This window comes from Clinocottus analis, unplaced genomic scaffold (assembly GCF_023055335.1).
Source record: "Clinocottus analis isolate CAN_PGR_092001 unplaced genomic scaffold, fCliAna1.0.p SCAF_13, whole genome shotgun sequence".
NCBI classification, from domain to species: Eukaryota; Metazoa; Chordata; class Actinopteri; order Perciformes; family Cottidae; genus Clinocottus; species Clinocottus analis.
Window position 1 is genome coordinate 1,413,294 of NW_027175854.1, and position 23,744 is coordinate 1,437,037.

Here is a 23,744-nt window from a genome sequence, read left to right on the forward strand (position 1 = left end):
ACATCATCTGCCCTGAGTTGCTTATTTACACTGCTGCATATTGCTCCGGGTGAGTCAGCACTTTATGCAAGTGAACATCTGATTATTCCTGAGAGAATGTCTTTTATTTTTTTTGGTTTAAAAGCTCCCAACTGTTCTCTGCGGCTGACATATTTAAGCTGAAAGAGCAACGTGGCGTAGAGCCGGCATATTTTAAAGGGAAGAATACTGTAAGCGTGAATCTGATTCCTGAAAGCAGCCCATTTCCCGCTGTGCAGCTGGTGCACTGCACCACATGGCTCCAACCCCCAAAATACCAAAAGTTAATCACCCCCACCCCATGTGGACAGTGTTTTTTTTTTCGTGTGAATTGATTCAGTGGGGCCTTCAAATTGTGATGGGGGCATGCCGTATGCTCATTTTGATCAAGCCTATTTTCAGGTAATGTGTTTTTAATTGCAGTTGCAATTTCCACCATTACCTTTCGTCTCACAGGACCGTTTCTCCATCACAATAACTCTTTTCGCAATACTTATTTTCGTCGAGACACATGGGATCTTTTAATACTGAGAAAATATACGACACAACGTGAAGCTGACAACATCACCGTCAACATCATATCGCGATGACAGCTTAGTTGTCACCATGACTCCTTTTTGTCCACAGTTCCTTTCTATCACTCAGCGCTGTTTGTTGAACCAGAGTTCCTTTTATCTCGCAAAACAATGTTGTTTAAGGTGTGATAATGTTCACACAAAGCAAACAAGCACAAGATTCTGGCAGGACACGAACACTGTTTCATGGTCGTAGAAGAAAGGCAGATCTTAGCATAACAATAGAAACAGGCTTTACAGAAAAATAGCAGTGAGAATTTACTTTCATCATGTGGCCGTATGAATGTAGATGTGCTCGCTGCAGGAGGCAGCGGGGATTCAGGCAGGAATGACACATCAGGTGGTCGAATTGACGAAGCCTCGGGTCAACGGCAGAGCTGATTTTCATGGCGACGGGGCAATCAAGAGCGCACAATAACGCGTGGGTTAAGGCTCTGTATGTGATGTGAAAGTGAAGATCAGAGTTAAGGGTATAGAAACGACTTGCTCAAGGGCAAGCATAAGTAAAAGAAAATGTGCGTCGATTTACTGCTTGTTTTTTTGTAAAGGTTTGTGGTTCATCTCTTAAAGCCACTGTAAAGTCACTTATGATGTTATGGACATAGTCACGGGTAATTAAAGTTATACTGGTTGGTGTATTTAAGGGAGAAAATGATGAAAAAATCTTAATACACACAAAAAGTACTCAAACTATATATTTTTTTCTATTTATAAACTGTCCATGAGAACAAATCATTTCCCATTTAACCCTCTTAAGAACTTATTACAACGAGCAAAGCCTTTAAAGTGAACTGTGTAGTCAATATGTCTGTGAAAATGTATCTACACATTGACACATTTTCTCATCCATGTTTTGTTTTCCCGTGAAAATGCACACTCACAAAAGAGGCATATTAACATTATCAATTCCCTGCTCAGCATCGTCCCTCCCTATCAGATTATGTATTGTTTCATTTTGACAGCCGAGCTCAAATTAGTCTTACGTAATTAGCCTAAAATGGGCCTGTTCAGTTCACTGTCATATTGTGTCATTGCCACTGCGTTTCTGCTTGATAGGGTGAAAAATAGGCTTGTTTTCCTTCTGTCAGATGTGCAATTATAACTGAAATACAGAATTATCTGTTGATAGCTGAGATTTCATTACAATCAGTCCTAAGAACTGATTATATTATCATATTATTATAAATAGGCAGTATAATTATAATATAGTTAGTTAATATTGTTTGCTAGGATACTCAAATTATCCCAGATTGACGCTTGTCCTTTGGCAAGTGTGAATAATTAAATATTGAATTCATTTAAGGGGTCATAAGAAATGGACACACTTATTTTAGCCGTGATATGACACACACTTTCCCCTTAAGTGTGCCAGTGGGATTTCTTTAACTTTTGCTATCAAGTAGTTCATCATCTATTTAACAGGAAAAGATTAGGACCATTAAATTTGCCCTGCTCTTTTGTGATGCGTTATTGTCTAATAAACCATGAAAGGGGGAGTTTTTTTTTTGCATACAGTAGCACTTGATAGCACGCTGTTGGGTGCTTCACGGCCAGGGGCCAAAGTTCTTTAATGCAATTACTGATGAAAATCATTTCTTTATCAGTAAGCAAGAGATATCCTTTTACTTACAAGTGGATGATAAAGTTCTGAGCCGATGCAAAAGGAGAACATGAATCATTGTAATGTTCTTTCTGAAATTGTACAAATGTTTTCAGGATTTTTTTCTGCAATTTCTTGCATTAAGCAGAAAGTAATGGAGCCGTGGTGTTTGACTTTACGATCAAGGCAACAGGAAATACATGGGAGATGATTCTTTACTGTACAATATATGTCACAATAGTATTCATACTACCACTTATACTTCTCAGCGTGAGTTGTCCAACCCATGCAGCGTTAGGTGTAGCCTGTATTGTCTAAATATACCAGAAAGAGGATCATTTTAATCTGTTGTGAGACAACCCGTCCTAGCTACTCTGCTGATCTGTGCCCAGTTTATAAAAAATGCATTGTCTCTAAAATGTTTATAGAATCTAAAGTCACATTTTGTATTATAATGACATTGTGTAAATCCAGGACAATAATGCAATTGCATTAACCACCCCTCGCAGCTTGAGTGGAACCAGATTAATTCTTATTTTCTATTTGATGAAAAAGGCAATATTGTGTATCACATTAGTTTTAACAATTCATGAAGTCACAAAGTCAATAGTTTCCTCAAGCAGTAATTGACACCACTGGGTAAAGGGAGATGGTGTTCTTCCACATTAGCGAGTGGGTGTCATAACACATCGTAAAGTAGTCTTCTAACCTTGTCAGAAGTTATCATGACACCAATTATCTGTATGACAAAAATAAAAAAAAAATAAAAAAGCACAGCCACACAGCTAACAATGTACTTCATGCTCATCTGCAAAAGGGTAACAGTCCTTGTACGGAGCGCCTCGATCTGTTTCAGCTTTCTGAAAAACTCCAGGGAGGCATGAAGGGTGAACAAAACTGAGAAAGAGCAGCAAAGAAATACACATCATGTCACAGTTAAGTGACAATGACAAGGGCACTTTCTTATTTGTTCAGTACAACACAATTAACCTAACTCGACGCCGTCTTCTTGTACTGCTAAAATAGACTTTGTCATGTAACCGCTCTCTATTTCTGTGTCTCCCCCCCCCCCCTCCCCCCCTCTCTCCTCTTTTCTCTCCCATCAGGTCTCCACATAATGGAGCGAGAATGAACAGAGAGCGGCTTAAAAAAAAGCATGAACTGGAGGTTTATTGAGGTCATCTGCTTCCTGTTTATATGGGACCATATAACAGTTCAGTCTTCCCGCCAGGACCCGTTGGCCACTGAACAACATGTCACCAAGCAATATGACTGGCTCATCTCTGACCGTGGACCTTTCCACCACTCTCGGAGTTATCTGTCCTTTGTGGAGAGATTCCGCCAAGGATTTACGACCAGATATAAAATTTATAGGTGAGTTCACTTTCAGCCTGTGTCCTGATGCCAGCCGTGGCTTTTTAAGAATCTGTCAGTTTTAATGTTTTTTAAAATGTTCTTTTCTTTCTATGTTGGTTGCAAAAAGCAGCACTGTGTGCATTTTGAACCTATTAAGTGTGCATCTTTTATACTGACTTGCAACCACTCTCAGCACTGTGAACTTATGTTTTTTATATTAATAAGGTACTCTGTTGGGACTTTCGCTCCACTCTTCATCACAGATCACAACCCCAAAATACTGGACCCGATACTTTGTGCTGTCCACTTTAAAAGTGTCACATGCATAATGGAGACGTTAGTCATACATTTTTAGTCCTCGAGCCCAATCCAAGACTTCACAGACGCCATCAGCAGAGATATTTTTCAGCCTTTAGAAACACACAAAATAACTGGTTTCACAATCACAATCACGCACGTTAACTCTTTTTTTAATCAAACACTTGGTTTCACGTTACAAAATGTGACCATTTTAACTGGTTATTGACGCTGCTCATTACCAAATATTAGTTTTGACACACAAACACATTAAAACATGCACCCATTATTCACTACCGACAAAGAAAATAAAATGGTTCAGTGCTCAAATCATTGAAGTATCAAAGTAGGTTAAACCATGTTTAATGAGTACTCTGATTCATCCATTCCTCGACTCACAAATTTCAGACATACAAGAACAAATAATAATAATCTAATATACTATAACTTCTTAATAGTATCCCCTAATCGTAGCTCTAAACTGTATTAGGGCCATTAGAAATACAATAATTTGTATAAATTGTTTTCTACGAGTGCTCAACTATTACATTAATTTAACTTAAATGTTTTTTTTCATTGCACATCACATCATTTTTTACGTACAGAGGAAGTGGTCGAGCAATTAGATCAAACCCTCTTTCTCAGAAAGGCTTTGATTTCCTTGCATACTCAATCCCCGGCCTTCTCACCCAGAAGTATAGAAAGACACAGAGAGAGAGAGAGAGAGAGAGAGAGAGAGAGAGTAAGAGAGTCATTTGCTGCATTCCTTTGGCAGATCTTTCACAGACTTTATTCACTGTCTCTTGGTAACTTGCCACAGTCCCGGGTCCCCACTGGCTTCCTTGCCTTGATATTGTCACATGAACAGTAAACAATGCATTTGCATAATGTGTAACTTGACAGAGCGGGATGTTGCACAGAGGCATGAATCTCCGAGGCAAAACTTCAGAGGCCGCTTTCCACCGACGCCGTGCAGCCGTCGAGCGCTGACTGTGATGCTGCAGTGATTTATTAAAATACAGAGTGTGTGTTTGCATGTTGGGGCCTGATGGGAGTGTTGCCGGGCCCTGGCGGCTCCTGTTGTTTCTACTTCTTAATAAACCATCAGTGGCATCAAATTCAGCCAGACATCCTTTTCTGCATGACACAAACATTTTATTCCACATTAAGTGTGTGACGGATTTGATGTTAACAAGCCACATTCACGTCAGTTAGACATCTGCAAAACTGTAAAGTGTGTAAATGTAAAGTCTGACAGATTCCTCTTGCAGCTATCTTCTGAGTTATTGGCCATATAGAAAGCCTTTGAGCCTTTGTATACAGTAAACAATGCAGTGTTGTGTACTCAGCTGCTGTTTTAGTGGATGCTTTTGAACATGGAATGCATACTTAGTAAATAATCATACACAGTATTTAAGTCATTTTCTCAGTGATCCAACCTGGACCACCGGTTAATTTCAATGATTAGTACATCTTCAACCAGAGAGATGGGGGGGTGACATCAGCTGGTGCCGGTGTTTGGTTGGAATGAAATCATACATGCGCTCGGTCCTCCTTGGCACATGATTGCCCAGCCGTGCTCTCCTCTAACCAGCAATGAGAACTGAATCGCTTTGTAAATTTCCCCGGGGACCTTCTCTGCCTCGACGATTTAGTGGTGGAAAGTGGTTGAATCAGATTTGCAGAGAGACAAAGCATCCATTCCTTTCGGCTTCTCTTATCAAGAGAGATTACCCGGGAGGCACGCCGCGCGGACAATGCCAACCTGATCACCGACAAACAAATCTGCGCCCATCTTTAATGACATGGGCATTGCGCCTAATTTGAAGGATAAACAGAGATTTCAGGAAGTGCCAGTGCTCTGAAAAGGTCACAGTCACTTGAAGGGGAAAGACACACCACAAGGCACCAATTATCCTCTCCCCCTAGACGTACGTCTCTTAAAGAAATGATTGGAGTGTGCTTTGTATGAGGAATCGTCACGACCGCGTCACCGCCGATTGTAGTTTTGAAACTGAATTCCTTCCTTTGTGATCTCTCCCCTGTTATCATATGCATAAGTGTACATTTCCTATACGTTATTCATCAGTCACAAGAAAGCCACTTTCACTGCTGGCTGCTTTCTCTCCTGTATCAGAGCTGCGGTCGAATTATGTGTATCGATGTGTGCTTCAGTTAGCGGTGAGACTGGATGGCCTGTTTTGCTCACACTAGCATCTTCCATTCTGTTGCTTGTACTCTATTATGGGGTTGAATGTGTTTCAGATAATGCGGTGTTCTCTCTTTGGTCTTTGTTCGCAGAGCTCTATCTCAGGTTCTTGTGTGCCTGAGTGAAAAACCAATATAAATGCAAATCTGGTGGCCATTAATGCATTTTAAAGGCCTCAAATCAGCATTGCTCTGTAATCAAAGAACCAAGATGGGGTTGTTATTTGAAATAGAAATATTTATGAAAATGAATAGTTCTGATTGATCACACTTTCAGAAAACACGCTGAAGTGAATGAACAGAGGAGGTTGAGAGGGCCGCTCTCGTCGTCATTGGACCGGAGCTCACGAAGAGCTCACAAACGTAACGAAACCTTGTAATGTCCTGTGGAAAAGTAATCCTTGAAAATAAAATGAAAACATGTTGCTTAAGGTAATTATAAAAGCTATTTTGGTTGGGATTGACGTCACGCTTGCAAAGCACTGACAGAATCAGTTCAAATTGGTATGCTGTGTACATATGACACTATAAAGCAAGTGTTACACACAGGGGCATCTAAAAACAAAATTCAACCACTGTATGTTTTACTTCGCTAATACAGATTGCAAAGCCAGCATGATATATTGCATCGTACTTAATTATGGACTCATTAAATACTTTAAAGACTCCTTGCACATACATTATGTCACTAAAATGGCTATAGCTCTTCTCAAAGAGATACTCTGTGAGTTTCATGTTGATAATTCTCTCCAAACGCTCATCTCTCCTCATCTGAGCCAGAGCCTGCCTTCTGTTACGCAAACACTGCGGATGATATCTTAGCTTCTGAAATATAGCTTATGTCTGCTGGTCTGTAATTCTGTCTCACTTTATTTAACGTTGCAGCAAAAGCTGCTTCAATGCGAGTTTTGCTGAATTCACTGATTTGCAGACACAAAAGTAAACATTTCACAGATTCTCACGTTAATAGCTAGCTAGCTAAGAAGTCACGCCAAACACGCGCTTAGCGCCTGTCATAGAAAGCTGCTGCTGAACTGTGTTCAGAATGACGCAATTGGTGCACTACATGGTGAAAAAAAAGCATGGTCATCTTAAGTTTGAAGATTTCACTAAATACAAGTATCATATCGCTCTAATAAAGTATGATATAAAGTTTGAATATTCTGACTTTTTCAACATGAGCTAATGGGGGTGGGGATTTTAGTGAAAATCAAGAGAATAGTATTCCAAGTTTTGTTTCTGGGTTGACATTTTTTGAAAAAGTCTGACATTTTGGGTCACCTCATGTCAGTGTAATGCATATACAGATACTATAGCTATATATACTGCACCAAGGTACAGAAATCACCTGCACAGTGAGCACACCTCACAAAATAATGTGTTTCTATGGTCACAGAGCTGAATATAGATGCAGCTACCGGTAGCTGAACTTTGCAATATTTTCTTTATTTATTGACTTTTTCTGTATTATTGGATCACATATAACATATGGCAGAGATGCATTCATCAACATCGGAAAAGGAAGCTTAGGGATCGGATGAAGTGCAATGGACCTTGAGACAATCACCCCCCACGGCATCTTCCAATCACCCAACCAAACCGAACCGAACCAGAGTCCATCACCCCAGGATGAGACAGAGGAGATGGAAGCCAAGCCAAGCCAACAAGGACCAGAGGCAATTTAACTATCCAGCCTCCTCCTGGCTAATGTCCAGTTTCAGTAATATAAAATGGATGAACTGAGACTTCACGCTGGCCCAGCAAAGGAAGCTGGTGGTTGTTGTGCCCACATCTTTAAATAGACCTGGCTCCGTCAGGGCACCTCGGATCAAGCTGCACTTGCTGGATGCGATGAGATGAGAGGAGGTGGTGCTTGGATGGATGGTTCGCAAACACATTCAAAGTTGATGGAAAATGTTTGGCTGATGTTGATTTTGTTTGAATATAGTATGACGCCGGCCATAATATCCACTCAGAGATAACAAGCAATGTGACAAAAAAGAAGTGATCAACTGTTGTAAATGTTCGGCTCTAAGCAAATGAGGGCAACGCAAGATTACATCTGCAACAAAAATTTCAATGTTGGCTTGTTTACACAATGTTTGCTGACAAGCGAGCTACGAGCTATGTTGGCCCTGTTAATACACCCACGTGTTGAGGTAGAAGTGGCAAAAGGTTAGGAAATTTCTCCACAACTAATTGGTCTCCACCATGAGGACGTATCCATTCATATTACTGAGTCTTTGATGTTATAATAAGTATTCATTCCTTAACACTCAGCTGTAATACCAGGTTTGACAAGCACAGCATGTTATATCCAATGCAAGCACATTATGCATATCTCCTACTGAACATTTCCTTCATAATATTAATTATTCCTAACTATAATCAGTCCACAGACAACCACTTGATCAGCACTAAACCCTGAATGAATAATCTGCAGCTCTAATTTGCATGTGAAAACAACTTATTTTATTCAGTCTCTAATTTAAACTGTTCAGCAAACAGATAGCACAGCAACGAGACACTCACTCCATTTTTTTGTATCCCATTTTTCTTTGAATTTGTTATTAGCGTAGCATCATCTGTTGCCTAATTTGTTCAAATTCTCTGATGAGCTGTGACAAAAAGTCCCTTTCATGAGTTTCCTCATGTGTTCTGTGTGGATGCATCTGTCAGTGTTGATCTGGGCCCCATTTGTTTCAAACAGAAACAAGGTGTAACATTTGTCCGACTCAGGTCTTGAATTAGTTTGGATGAGCCATCTGTAATTGGATAGAGCGAGAGAAGGCGGATTTGATGTAGTCGGCAGATTTGCTGCGAAGAGGCTGCGGCGATGTTTAATTCAGCAGGCTGTAGCCGAAGGAAGAGACGGAGAGAGGCATTCAGGAAGTCAGGAGAGATGAAACAGACTGTAGAAAGCGGACAGAGACGTCGTGGGGTCTGAGAAGCCATTAGGCTGTGAGACAGGAAGGTGCTAAAAGTGTGTGATAACGAGAATGTACATAAGTGCCCGAGACAATGAAGGGGGTCCGCTGAGTTCAGTATCAAAACAAGGATTTGGAGAGCGGATGTGTTTGCTGGCACGGAGGTCATAGTCAAGGTGATGAAGAACCGCGTCATAGAAGCATTGAAGTAGCTCTGATGACTCACAAAAAAACATGTACTCTGCTGCACCTCTTTCTCTCTCGAATAAAAACCCACAAAGATGTTATTAATGCTTTCTCCGCGTGTCATCATAGCTGTGCTTAAATCGTGTTTATCATCTGTCAAAATTCTTTCATCCATATCCAGGATTTAGACAGGGATGCTGGGTGAAACCCCGCATTCTTATTAACCCAGCGTTCTTATTAATCCATGCACTTATTTACCAATGCTCAGAGGGTGACACAAATTCATTTGATTTATGTATAACTTTTTCATTCATTATTTTCTCAGCTGTGGGAGGGTGACAGAGACAATTTCTTTAGGACTAACACTTTGGTTGAGTGGAACAATAATAGAGGGATGACAAAAATACAATCATAAAAAATAGCTTTGTACAATTTCTTCATCATCTAAACTACAATTTAAACTATTCTATATAAATTAAGCCTAACCCAAACCCATTATACCTTCAAAAAAGAAGTAATTTCCTTGAAATGAAAACAATAATATTGTCAGTGAAAGTTATTCCAGCCCAAAAGTGTAAACAGTTTATAGTAAATAAACTATTTTTCATGTCTATAAATATTTTGAGCATTTCATCCTCAAGGACGTTAGGTCTTCTCTCCAGTTCTTGAACGCAGCGTACGAGACACTTCCTGTGAAATAAATACATTTTGTGCAGTTTCTGTGACAATGTTACGAGGTGATCATGCAGTTTAGCTTCGATGACTCATGAAGATGCTGTCACCACAGAGAATGTTGGCTGTCACCTCACACTTTGGCAGCAGACGTGAGTTTTCATTTGCTGACTAAAGCAGTAACCACTTCCAACCACCACCAGCTCAGCCAATCAGCCAATCCCAGCACAGCTTGTCACCATCACATTTTTTCTTTTTCTTTCCAAAACAAAAAAATGTGGGTTCTAATTAGTGTCAGTGTTGTTTGTTGCTGTGGAGCGTGGAAAATGTCACAGACTGAGGCGCATGAGGATCAACTGAAACTAAGACAAAGAGTGCAAGAAGATGAACTTGCTTCACACAGAAATACATTTTTCTTTTTCATCCGTCTCTTTCTCTTTTACACATGGGGAAAACAGACACACATACACAAAACTCAACGCGATGGGGCCACACTACAATTACAATCACCTGAGCATTACTTGCGTATTAGGTGCTAATCTGCATTTCCGAACCTCTGTTGGGAGACTCAACATAGGCTGATCAGGGGAGTAACTCTGTGCCGCTTCCCTTCTTATACCTAGTGGTAAAAAGGCCCCCGCTGTGGGACGACTTAATTACTGGCGAGGAAGGGATGGTAATTAGAGAAGAAACAGGAGGCTAGAAGAAACTGTCAGGGTTAAGCACTGACTAATTCACTGCGTGGGACGCCTGTGCAACTCTCCCTTGAGAACGGCATTGCAATATCACCAAGTGCAACAAGCTCTGAAGAGATGAGACTGGAGCAGCCATGTCTCATATTTCTGTGATATATTGAGCCAAGCTGGAAATTATATAAAAAAATTCCACTAAAGTAAGGCCAGCGTTTTTAAGAGTAAATCAGAAAAAGGTGCGTTATATGATGGTATTAAAGAAAAAGGAACATGATCCATTTAATGACTACACTCTGCAGTCGCCAAGAGTTAGCCCAAGGAATCACACTATTCGTTGGTTCATTTTGTTTGTGTCGATTACATGCTCAGGTGGAGTTCAGATCCCCTAGCTCTATATTCAACAGAATCACAAGTGTAATGGTGGACCTAAGAGGTAGAACACAACCCCTATTTAAAGGTCAGGGAAATGTCAATCAAGCTGTACGTGTACAAACACTTCCAAGTCCTAAGAAATGGTCAAACGAACTGAATTCACTATCAACACTTTGCAGATGCTTTAAGACAGAACACCAGGCAGATGTTGTATTATTCTAATTATAAAATATATGGGCAAAAAATGACATATAATTAGACAATAATTAGCGCATTGCAGATTGTCACCTCTCTGGAACGGAGCTGGTGCAGGAGGTGGCGCGCTATCAAGTCGATATGATTGGGGTCACTTACTGGAATGGCACTGGTTCTTGACCCAAACAGACTATCCATTTCCAGAGAGGCCCAAGGTGAGAGGCGCCAGGCGGTTATGGGGATATTCACGAGCCTCCATCTCACTGCCGCTGTGTTGGAGTTTCCCCAGGGGAAAGAGAGGGGAGCCTCTATGTGACTGCTTTCTGCTGGAAGGAAGTCTCTGTTGTTGACTGTTGTTTGTGCTTTTGCACCAAACAACAGCTGGGAGAACCCGGTTTTCTCTGAGTTCCTGACTTGCTTCCCGGTGACCTCTCGTGTGCTGCTGGAGTTTTTTTAAACGCTCTGATGGATATCAGTTCAAAGTGTCGTGAGGTTGAACTGGATAGGTCTGGCTGAGGCCCCCGTCCATGAGATCTTCAACTCTCAACTCCTGGAGGTGTATGTGCAGGCTGGGGACACGGGATCCAGATGGGGCCGCGTCAAATGCCTCCATTGTGGTCGAGGCTGCTAGGTGTTGTGGTTTTAATGGTCCTCTGTGCTTGTTGTGAAGGCAAACTGAGAACCTGCTGGTGGACATTAGCTGGGAAGGAGACCTGAGCTGGCCTGAGGGTCACCGCAAACCTCTTCCGTGGTGCATGATGGTCGCATAGTGAAGCACAGTGCCTGCGGACTGGCAGACCGTGTTATGGTAGGTGTGGTGGAGGGAGTTCATTTTATTGCAAACGTAATTATAGGATTATAAGGAATCCAATCACAAATGTGGGTTGAGATATTTACAAATTCCTGAATACTCTTTACGGGTCTAAACGCGTGCGCACGCAGCATCTCTGCAGAAAACCTCGTCAGGGGTATCTTTACTCTCTTCTCTGTCCTGCAGTCAGGGCACAGCTTTGGAGGTTTGTGTGACCTACACAAACACATATATGTGTATTCTCGGCTTCCTGACAAACATCTGAGTCAGTTCACTTCCAGAGAAATACTTGAACCATGTCGGGCACGTTACCCTAAATGTTTATGACACGGTGTCCCGTACTGTAGAAATGCCCAGAGAAGTTACTTCTTCAAAATGGATTCACGGAGGCCTTTTTGTATGTGATATCTTCCATTTGAGAGTGTTGGATGAGTTGAGATTGAATGGAAAGCCTCAAGATCAACTGAGGTCTGATTTTTCTCTTTTGGATGTGTGACATTGAGCATATATCACAACTCAAACAGGAAAGTAACATCCTTCTTTTTCTTTTCAGTACAGCTTGGAAAAGCGTTCCAATGAATAACACTTGTATTGGATGTCAAGCATTTGAACTGCATCCAAAGGATTTTTTTCAGGGAACTTTCTGTCCAAGGTGCTGAAATATATCCTCAAATCATTGTATTTGCCTGAGCACCTTTTGCAGTTTTTGACACAATTATTAGCAACATGACAAAACATGTTGTTTGTACATATTTTTGTATCTGCTGTTTTGATATTAACACCATACAAAGTACTAGTCGTATGACAGTACAGAAGTATTTTAGGTACACTGAAGTTCATTTTAAGAAGCTTTGTTTTGGATAGCTACAAAGATAAAGGGATTATTAAATTGGAAGAGCTGACATTTATTGAACGCGTTACACAAACAATAAATACAGACAGAAATCATCAACATAATGCTGTTTTATTTGGGGTATGGCTGACTGTTATTATGGGGCAAATTGAGTTCAGCGGAATATAGATGGGATACAATGAGCGGCATCTCGGGCACTGACAAAAGCAGTTGTTTCTTTTTATTACATGAATGCCTTGACCTTGGTCGGTTTTGTGTTATATGTAGATTGGAAAAGCATCGTTGGTGATTTCATTACAGGATGCAGAAGGTGATGAAGTGTTTCATCAGCTGTAAACTGTGTACAGGAGAACTGAGATAGAAGCATATGGGGAAAAAATGAAGTCAATTCCTGAACTGCACTGGCTTCTGGTGAATGCTGTGTCATAACATATTTTGCTATTTGTTGTGCGGGGCCTCGGCTCATAATTCCCATTGAGTCCTTGCCCACACAGTCGGACGAGTTCATCAGCAGAACTTCCCACATTACACAGTTAATTAGATTCAAACACATGCTCATGTCACTCACCCGTGCATTCGCTTCCGGCACCATGTCCCATCAAATTCTTGAGATCAAAGTGAATTAAGAGATTGTTTTTGATTAGATCCATTTTCGTTTCATTGCCTCCTCACAATTACAGAGTGCACTAACAAAGCTATTATGCCGGCAATCATATTCCATTTAGGCAATCACATTCCATTTCCTGATACGCTCCATAATGGGTAATAACTGCGCAACTTAAACGTAGTAAGAATATGGAGGAAGTGTCATTTTCGGTATCCAGACAATCTCTTGAACATTTGAGGAAGTAATTTTGGGAAACACTTTTATTGTTTTAATAAGAATTTCAAACATATAGCGATACTGAGGATAGCCAGAGGGCATGTGTTACATTAAGCTATTGTGGTGGTAAGTAAAATAGACATATCCTGTTTATTTCCCCTTTTATTTTCCCTTTTGAGGATTCCTTGTGGGTTAAGTTGATATTTTGCAGACACAAAATTAAAGACAATTCAATTACAGATTCATTTACTTGGGCAGGCGTCTATTTAATCCTCCTCAGCTCTCTCTATCTCTGGTTGGACCTCACAAATAGCTTTACTGAATGAAGACAACCTTTTAAAAGAGAAACCGAAATTGAAATGTGCCAGCTCATACAAAAGTTGGCAGAAGAAATAAAAAATCCACACAAACTGAGCCCGCACACTGTAAGATTGACAGCAGCCTTATTTATTCATGTGTGTTGATGTTGTACATCTCAGTAACCTTGACTTAATCCTGAATACGCAACTGAGTCTCTCTCTCCCTCTCTCTCTCTCTCTCTCTCTCTCTCCGTCCATCCTTCCTTCCGCCCCTCTGGAATGAAAGCAGCATCGGCCAAATGCCACCATTTTACACAGATGGACACTGCAGGCATCATGTCACAGGATCTGATGACTTTGAAATATGTTGCAATTTGCAAATCAAGCAAACGTTAGAGGGGAAAAGTTGTTTTTGCTAAGTTATTGGAAAAAAATTAAAAAAGCATTGGTCATTCTGGCAGGATTAGCAACAGCCAACAGACCAGTCCATCACATATCTTTAAACTTTTAAGACCATTACTCACAACATATATCATATCAAAGACCTCATAGGGAGGCGTTCTGTACTACATCATGTTTTAGTGCATGTAAGGACAATTTCAGTTTATTTTGTATAGTCCAAAATCACAAATACAAAATTTGCCTCGGAGGGCTTTACAATCTGTACACATAACATCCCTGTCCCTGGACCTCACATCGGATCAGGAACAACTCCCCCAAATAAAGAGAAAAGGGGGAGAAACCTTCGGGAGAGCAACAGAGGAGGATCTCTCCACCCGGATGGACAGAAGCAATAGATGTCATGTGACCAGAATGAGCAACGCAACACAGTTACAGTCAAAAATGTCTGTTGCCTTACTGGATCTTTCTATATTTGATGAAAGAGATGCAGCTATATCCGTTAGACAGTCTACTGTATGATTATTAATTTGACAGACATGTGGGAACATTGACAGTGTGTCTGAAACAATTTACTGTTGACACGCACCTCATTGTATCTAAACCCATTAGCTCGGAACAGTCACTTGGATATTTTTACATCGCCTCTCTGCTGATGGCATCGGATTTTTTTTTAGCAGCACTATAACAGAATTTCAAAATAGCCCCTTGGATTTCCTGCAGTATTTACACTGCTGTGTTTAGAAATGGGGCCCATGCCAGTGTTGGAGTGAAAATAAATAAAACAAGCACAAGCAAACAGCTCGGGCCATCCAACATATCGTCCCACCTCTTTCTGCGTGGTCCTTCAGCGCGCACCGGTGCATAGGATTAAGATTCATTCTATAACATCTTGAATGGTTCTTGGTGGTTGAAATTCATACAGGATTTCAATTGTATCTCTGTCTGTTTGATTTATTATTGGGCCTTGCCTCCTTTTTTTATCATGAAAGGCATTTTCTTCCCTCTTTTATCCTTCAAACTGCAGCATAATACTGAGGCAGTACAGGAACAAGGCTGCTGTAGTCTCAGAATGAGGGGGCCTTCCCCAAAGAAATACCTGTTTATACGGTTATACTATTAATATTTCCCATGCACATAAACCTATCCCTCCCAATGCAGTTCATAAATACTATTTTCTGGACTGATTTTGTTTAAATACAAGCATTGTATTCTCTACGCTTCTTACTGTAGTAGGCAGTGTTCAATAGTTTGCAATTTGTTAATCATGAGGCATAGGTCAGGGACAACCTTAATAACATGTATTTTACAAGGTGCTTGCCCTCAAGTGTTCATCCATCACTGGCAACTCACATGAACTGGACAAATGAAAAAGCTCCTGCACCATGTTAATCATGAAAGCTCCTTGTAGGTAGCCATGACGAGTTGTCCTACAGACGAGGCAGTTTCCGAAATACAACACTCATGTTTATTCATAAACCCTTCTGGTCCACATGGCGATGCAGACGTAATACCATTTACTGACATCCATGAAAAGATATCATATCCAAGTAGATGAGATCATGCCGCACTGTTTCTGTGTGGGAACACCATGTACAGAATGAAAGGGAATAAGTCAATACTGTGTGGGAAGGCAAAATCGCTTCACAAAGTCATTCATGGGGGAATTTCCATTATTGGATCAAAGTCTCCCCCCAGTCCTTGCAGCTTCTGTTGAGGCCCTTCATGGTGCAGCACTATCAGTCAGCTGAGCGTGGCTCCACAAAGAGCAGTGTGGCAACGATTCAATCAATGATGTCTCGGGAATGTTTCGTACATAATGTAGGACGCTAAAATGCAACATCTCCATGTGGAGGATCATTTGCTAATTATTTTTAACAAGATAGTATAATGGCCGTAGTCAAATGAGATCATCATGGTCAGGATGATCCCCCCATCCTCAGTCTTTTGGCTCATAATGAATGTCTCAACCCTTATTGTTTCTAAATAGTTGCAATAATCATATCCTTTCAGACTTGGATGAATGTATTATGTCCAAATGTTGTAAATGGCCGTCCATGATTGACAGACCATTATTGTGAGTGATATCTCTGGAATGCCGGCGAGGATTTCTTTTTTTTCTTGAAAGAATCAAATACAACAGTGATGAAGAGTCATTGTGACCACACATCTGTCCCGTAATCGTGATGATCATATCAAGAATGGCTGGAGAAAATGTCTTTAAATATGGCACTAACGTCCAAAGGTGAATTGATCATCTTTAGTTTGTCAAAGGTCAAGGTCACCGTGGAGGAGGCACACAAACGTAAAGCGGTGCCTGTCCACAATGCATGAATTGCCCTCGCCTTTCCAGCATGCTTATTTCTGATTTCCTCACCTCTCGTTCACTCATACACATGTAGGAAAGTGGAGTGAACAAGTGTATACAACCCAGGGGCTAATAAGATGCATGTGCACCACTATAAACTGCTCCCATGCAGTGATTAAGCAGCCATTCTCTGCCATTTCCATTGCTATTCTTCTTTTTTAATGGTTGTTTTGATGGATCATTATGTTAATGCTAATCATAGCAATAGACTATTTGCATAAGCACAGCGTCCGTGTCACAATGTTATGCTAAAATGTAGCTTTACAAGTAAATATATTAATTCAGATATTTGGAATTGGTAAATGACCTTGCAGAATTGTAAGCAAGGAGGTTTTACTGTGTAAAATGGAGGTCAGGTTAGCATGGTTAGCATAGCCTTGTGTGCTATCCTGAGCTCAGCTGGAGATGATCTTTAGTTTCCGGGCAGGGATTAGAGAGGCGGCGATTGATGTATTCACTCTTTGATTGCTGGTTTGATATGGACAGTTACCCTCTCGAGTGTTTTGTTTTCTGACAATAAATTTGACGAAGGTAGATCAAAATGATGTTGTTGTTTTGTATCCTTTTCAACCAGCAATTGAAGTATTAGTCAAGTCACCCCGAACAAACAAGTAGTGGAACAAATGACTAAAAATGAAAGGTTCATTCTTCATCAAAGCAATAAAATCGATGCTTTCTTCTCACAGTGGCACCAGATACATTCTGCTAATTCCTTGAAGATTTGTATTTCACAGGCATCATGAAAACAAAAGAAATATTGAGGAGAAAACACAAATTCTCAAGTTCAATTAGAAAAAATAATAATAATAATTTAAGTTTTTGTTTCAGAAGAAGCTTTTGTCTGCTCACGCCAACATTAAACTTTTTTGTTTCACTTACAAAAATAAACCTGTCACAGAACGCATCCTGTCCACTCGTCTACTTCTGCTTTTATAAACGAGTGTATTAGTTTTCACATACAGGTAAAGCCACGTTTATATATGACAGCTTTCACACCTATTTAGTCCTTTCATTTGAATATGTATCATGGGAATATGAGCAAGAATAGGAGAACATAATGAGAACTAGATCTGAAACATGTACCGAGTGAAAGGTGACACACACGACGTGATACTGAACGTGAAGGAGGAGAAGGGAATTGTAGTCCTGTATGGTGAGCCCAATGGCTGCTAAAGCCTTCAAATGGAATATTAATTAAGTTTAAATAATAATGATGAAGTAAATCTAAAAACATCCTTTTATAAAGTAAGACTTCTGGAATTATAAATATTGTATATTTAGAAGAAAGATTTATATGTATTTATTTCAGAACTTTAACACGACCCCACTTTCATGAGTCACACTCGTCTATGAATAATCATAAACTACCAGACTGTCAGTATCACACCTTTTAAATTCACAATATGTAGCATGCTTGTGATTAAACATTTGAAATTAACTTGTGATTTATAAATGCAACATTAAAAGTTTTGGAACAAAGTCAAACATATGCTTCAATGACCTCATTACATTTTAGAGCAAGTTTTATAATTCTCCAGTACAGTAATTAGCCAACATTATTTAAAAGAAATGCAATTAACCAAGTTCCATTATTTGTGTTTTACATGTTTAAGCATCAGAGCTAACACATATGAATAACTAAGTGCATATTAATATGCAATATCTTGAAATATATTGCATAATATGAAGTGACACTGCTGTATGTTGAGTGCTTTAAATATCCCTCTAACTATATTTGGGGGATATATATATATATATATATATATATATATATATATATATATATATATATATATATATATATATATATATATATATATATATAGATAAAAGAATGATGTCGGCCTGTTTTTGTTCTTGCGTTATATTTTTTCTACAGCAGGTGCATACGTTACATTTCCCTTGAAAATGCTCTGTGCCACTCTGTTGCCCTTTATGACGGCATCTTGTCTGCTTCAAATAAAGTCAGCGTGTTTTGACGACACTAACATGTTTATCGCTCGGTGTAACAGTTTCATTTAGCTCGTTTCATCATAAAGAGGCATCTGTGTGCCTCGAGTTAAGAGAAAATGGCACAGGGCGTTTTGTCAGATATTCATGATTCTTACCACAAGCTGACAAAGGTTGAGCCGTAACTGAACAACATTTCCTCCTGAATATGTATTTTATCTAACTGTAGAGACTTTGATTCGGTATGAAAGGAGGACAAAGGTGAACAAGAAGCCAAGTTGTGTAATTTATAAAATTCCCTGACACTCCTGCTTTTATTGTTTTCTGCTGTCATTTCTGACGCATCCAGGAACACGTCGTCTCTGGGTGCTGCTCCGCCAGTTTCCCTTTCAATTAATTAGAGATTGTCTTTCAGCAAAACGGTGCTGCTCTTTCCTCTGGGCTGCCACACTCCCACTTTGAATGTCTGTCATGCCCTCTCAAGGTTTTTTTAATCTGGGCTTTAGTGCTAGGATCAACAAAGCGCCTGTGGTGACTGGCTGTATGATGGTCGTTTCCTGCCCCTGTCAGAGCTGTAGGGAATATTCACTCAAAGTCAATACTCCCCAATTCTTATTGAAGCAGACAACACGCTGCCTGGAAGGTGTGATGACATGCCATAGCAACACTTTCCAGCCAATATGGTTACGGAGAGCACCGTGATACTCACAACACCTCGTGGGGTGAGTAAAATAATTGCTGTCTAAGCGGTCGTGCTTAACGTAGAAAAGTATTATGATCATATTTGCAATATTTTGAAACTGTTGTTTTAAGACATCGTTGTCAGATTCACAGATATTTAATTACGACGATGCTATATGTATGAAAAGGCACATTATGTGGGTATATGATGTGTAGTTTTTTTGTTTCTTTTCACGCAGTAAAACTGCAATGGATTGTGGTTAAAATCGTATAATGTGAAGGTTGGGTGATTTGTAAGACATGGATATTTATAGCTGATTCCTCCGAAATGTAACAGAAGACAACAACTTTGCCGCCACAGTGGATGTGTCCGTGCAAACTCACCACAATCTGACTTCCTGCTGCATTTGGCAAGAGTCATTTTCAACAGCATGCCGGGTGGCTACCACGCTGAGAGAGGGTTTTATTTCTTCATGTAACAGTTTACTGTGTCTGGGTCCATCCTGCTCCATCACCCCCTGCAATATCTCAAACTGCATTGGATTTGTTTCACATTAAAATAATAATAAAACAAACCTTGCGTTACCCAGTTGAATGATTTTAATGTGAAGCAGGAACATACTGTCTGTCGCAGTGTTAGGGGAGCGGACAGTAACGCTGGACTTGTAATCTAAATTAAGTGCAGGAACAGCTGACACTGCCTCTACGAACTACTTTACAAAGAGGTAATTACTGAATTTTAATTACAAAGGCTATTTCACAATAAATATAAAACATAGTTTAATCTGATGGATTGCAACTTCAATGTTTAGCAGTTTGTATCTCCTGGTTAATCTACCATTATGTATCTACCTGCATGACCAACTATTTGAATTTACAAATAGTTTGTTTCAAAGCATTTCAGGTTAATTACTGATGTCAGATTAGTTTGTCTTATTTCTTTCTTTTAGCATAACGGTGTAGTTGAATCGGCATAATGTACAGTTGATGAATACATGCAAAGAATGATTTGTCACAGCCCTGAAATGGTTTTCATTCCACCATCCTAGTTATACATTGCATTTTACATCCAGTTAACTCCCAAAAAATGCCTTTTGTGTAATTTGTCTCGGACAGAGAGTCGTAGTCATTTGTTCTTATCAGTTCTTCAGGCAAGACATCCAAAGCAAACCAAAGCTGCTTGTACTGGCTTCATTGCTGAGGTGTTGGCTTTGCAGACATGGCAAAGCCGCCATCACATTTATTAGAGCAACCGTTCTCATTCTGAGTCATTCTGATCTATTTTAGAAGAGACGTTTAGTTTCTTTGATTACAATGATTTATTTCCAAGCAACCAGCGCTCATGTTTATTGGACTAAACTGTGCTGAGATGATGGTGGTCTAAGTGAGCGCACAGGGGGATTCATCCAGAAGAAAAACAAACTCCTGTATCATTGAGGAAACTCTGAGTGGAAAAAGTTCCTTGTAAATACATGAACGTATGCATGTGGGATCGATGAGCGCAAATTACGAGGAGAATTAAGGAGTGCATGTCGTATGGGCCTCCACAACCATGACATGCTTCAGCAGATACAAAAGGATCTCCCTGCCATTTACTGCAAGTGTTTATGATGTAATTACATATTTATTCAGCCCCTCCCCCCTTGTCCATATTATGTATTCTGTATTTTCTGTGGCTCACAGACACTTCCACAGAAGGAAATGTAATGTACCCAACCTCCCACACAAGTTACTTGACCACCATAAAGCAATAATCACCTAGGTTGCCATATTGCTCCTATGCTGCTGCTCCTACGCTGCTGCAATGCCATTTATCTCCTCTTAACTTCCCTTGAAAGGTCATTAAACCGGTCTTGGAGCTGTGAAGTAAAGCACTGAATCATGTTGCAGGTTCCATCTGCTGGCATGCCTAATCTGGGCCAGAAGGGCTCAAGTACATATGGCTGCCATATGAAGTTTTATATTTAAATTGGCAGTGACGAAGCCATGAGGAGGATTGAAAATGAACGGATATCCATTGAGAGGGAGATGGCAGCAGAGAGATACAGTGAGCGAGCTGGGCAAAGAATGAAAAGGGAGACATTTTAGTACATCTGCTGCAAATCTGACAGTGTCTCTTGAACGTTTGCTCCAGGTTTCAGAAATACCTGCCAACGTGTAGTTCTCATGAAGCTAGATCATGGATTACCCCCCCCCCCCCGCCGTCAAACCGCCCGCCAGATAAGAACTTGTGTCTTTGCCATGTTGAGGAATTGCAAACCTTTCAAAAGAAGGCCTCTGCAAATCTGCCAAAAAGCATTTACATATTAAATAATTACACATTATATACTGTCATAATGTCTACATTTGTTCACTCATTCTTACACTGTACGTTCCCTTGTTTGATAGTGTAAATGTGTAAATTCCACTCTTCTTTAAAGACGTTGTCAAGATATTACCTTTGAAATGTTGGCTACTTCCTGAAGTAGTGTTGTCACGCAACGGGCGACCGGCAAAAAGGAATCAAACTTTCAATGCTAACACAGAGTGCTGAATGGAGCATTGAAAAGCTGCTGTCAAGCCATGCGCAGGCAGACTGACACACTGCTGACTGCGTGTCAGAGAATTCAAATGAAGTAGCCGATCATCAATTTGAGGGGACCCATATTCAGGGCTAAATCATTCATTAGGAGCCCCGGAGGGCTTTGAGGTGAAATACTTAGAGGATGAAGCTGTTATGGAGATGCAGCTTTATGTGTGTAGCACTTTTGGGTCATAAAACCACAGGATCAACAAACTTTTATAATGTTTTGCTGTTGCAGATGTGTAATTTCACTTAGCTGCAGTAAGCTAGCTGCTTGACGAGTGGTCCTGCATGTGGCTGAACCAGCTTCTAAAACTCACTTTTAACCTCTCGTGTGTTTTTTGATTTGCTTTGATTGCAATCTGGATAGTTTGGATCATCGGATCATATTCTCCCACAGACATACGACCATCTATTGCTCTTTACAGCGCATAGAAATATGGCAACACATCAATGAATTATGCAGACATTGAATCTATGATTAAAGAACAGTTTTGCGACAGATATTTACTTCAGTTCACTGGTTAAAGGAGTTAGCTCATTACATTTGAAGTTGCATGCTTCCTTTTAATATCATTCTGTGTATTCTTTAAACGTTTCCTTGAAACATAATTTTTTATAAGGAAGTATATGCATTTATTAAACAGAAATGAGATTTCAATTAGAGCCCATTTTAGGATGAAATTATCAAGATAATAAGGGTTTTTGCTTTGTGCATCAAGCACAAACAAAATCCCTTATCATCTCGATGGATCTTTTATTGCACTTTAAATCACACACTTACTGTAATTGGGCTCATCGTTCATACAGAGTCTGCATCATTAATCATCTAAATTCAATCTAAAGCCAATTTTGAGGAAATGCTTTTCAGACTAAGTTTGTAATCAGGAAATCACATTCCCTCCTGTCTGAAAACTAAGCAGCCTGGGCCGTGAAGAGTGTAAACATTTCTATACGTATGCCACCTCAATGTTTACATCTCACTTTTCAGGTGAAGGTGTGAGCATATGTATCACACATCCAACCCCAATAAGAGATCAGCATGCAAATATTCATGTTTGATAGTGCTGTGTGAGAATGTGCACAGTCCGTATGGAAATAGAAACATTTCTGTGATTGTCAGAAAGAACAGATGGTGATACAAATTACAGTTCCCAACTCAATTTGCATTAAATGACGGCTCCTTTGACTGAACCAATACATCAAAAATCCTCTTTTGCTGTCTCACCCAGATATACAATTATATACTGAATTACATCTAAGAATGTTTTTTTATATATAACAATAACACAATTTGTATGAAACTCTCTCACACAAAGAAATCTACTTGCATGTATACCTCATCGCTGGCTTTCAGCACCTGCGTATGCCGAGCATTAGCCACTGACGCGATAACAGAGTGCCATCTTTTTTCATTTCCCCAATGAAAACCCTCGGGACAGTGATTTTTGTTTCTTTCTGGAACCCTCAGTGAAACAGAGATGCCTTTAACATCTGTCTGTGGGAATGTTTCCTTGATGTACGTCTCAGCGGGAACGGAAGCAAACATCATGAACATCAACACAAATATTTTCAGGATATTTTTTTTTCGTATATTGACGCAGCAAAGTGCATCTTTAGCTGCAGCAGTCAACAACAAGTCTGGGGTGATGCACAGTTTAGCAGATTGTACAGAGCAAAAGACCTTGAGAACATTAAATGAAAACCCATGAACATCACAGAACAATAGTCAAAGTATAATCCAAAAAACTGATTTTATTTTTATGAGAGCTTAGTGAGCAGAGATGAATGCAAAGCTTCTGCGTCTCATGTGTCATTTCACTTTAAAGGAACTTCGGAATGAAGGTTGATTTGTGTCTTTATTGTGCAAGCAAATTTCTTGTTTGTGAGTGAATTATC

The 23,744-nt window shown here is 39.9% G+C and overlaps 1 protein-coding gene across 1 annotated transcript in view; it reads left to right on the forward strand.

Moving 5' to 3' along the window:
• Positions 1 to 23,744, forward strand: part of brinp1 (bone morphogenetic protein/retinoic acid inducible neural-specific 1) — a 98,186-nt gene that overhangs the window by 20,000 nt on the left and 54,442 nt on the right. The window contains exon 2 of the mRNA XM_068574362.1: positions 3,300 to 3,567. Coding sequence (XP_068430463.1) covers positions 3,350 to 3,567 — 218 coding nt within the window. The 5' untranslated portion in view covers positions 3,300 to 3,349. The remainder of the gene's footprint in view (positions 1 to 3,299; positions 3,568 to 23,744) is intronic.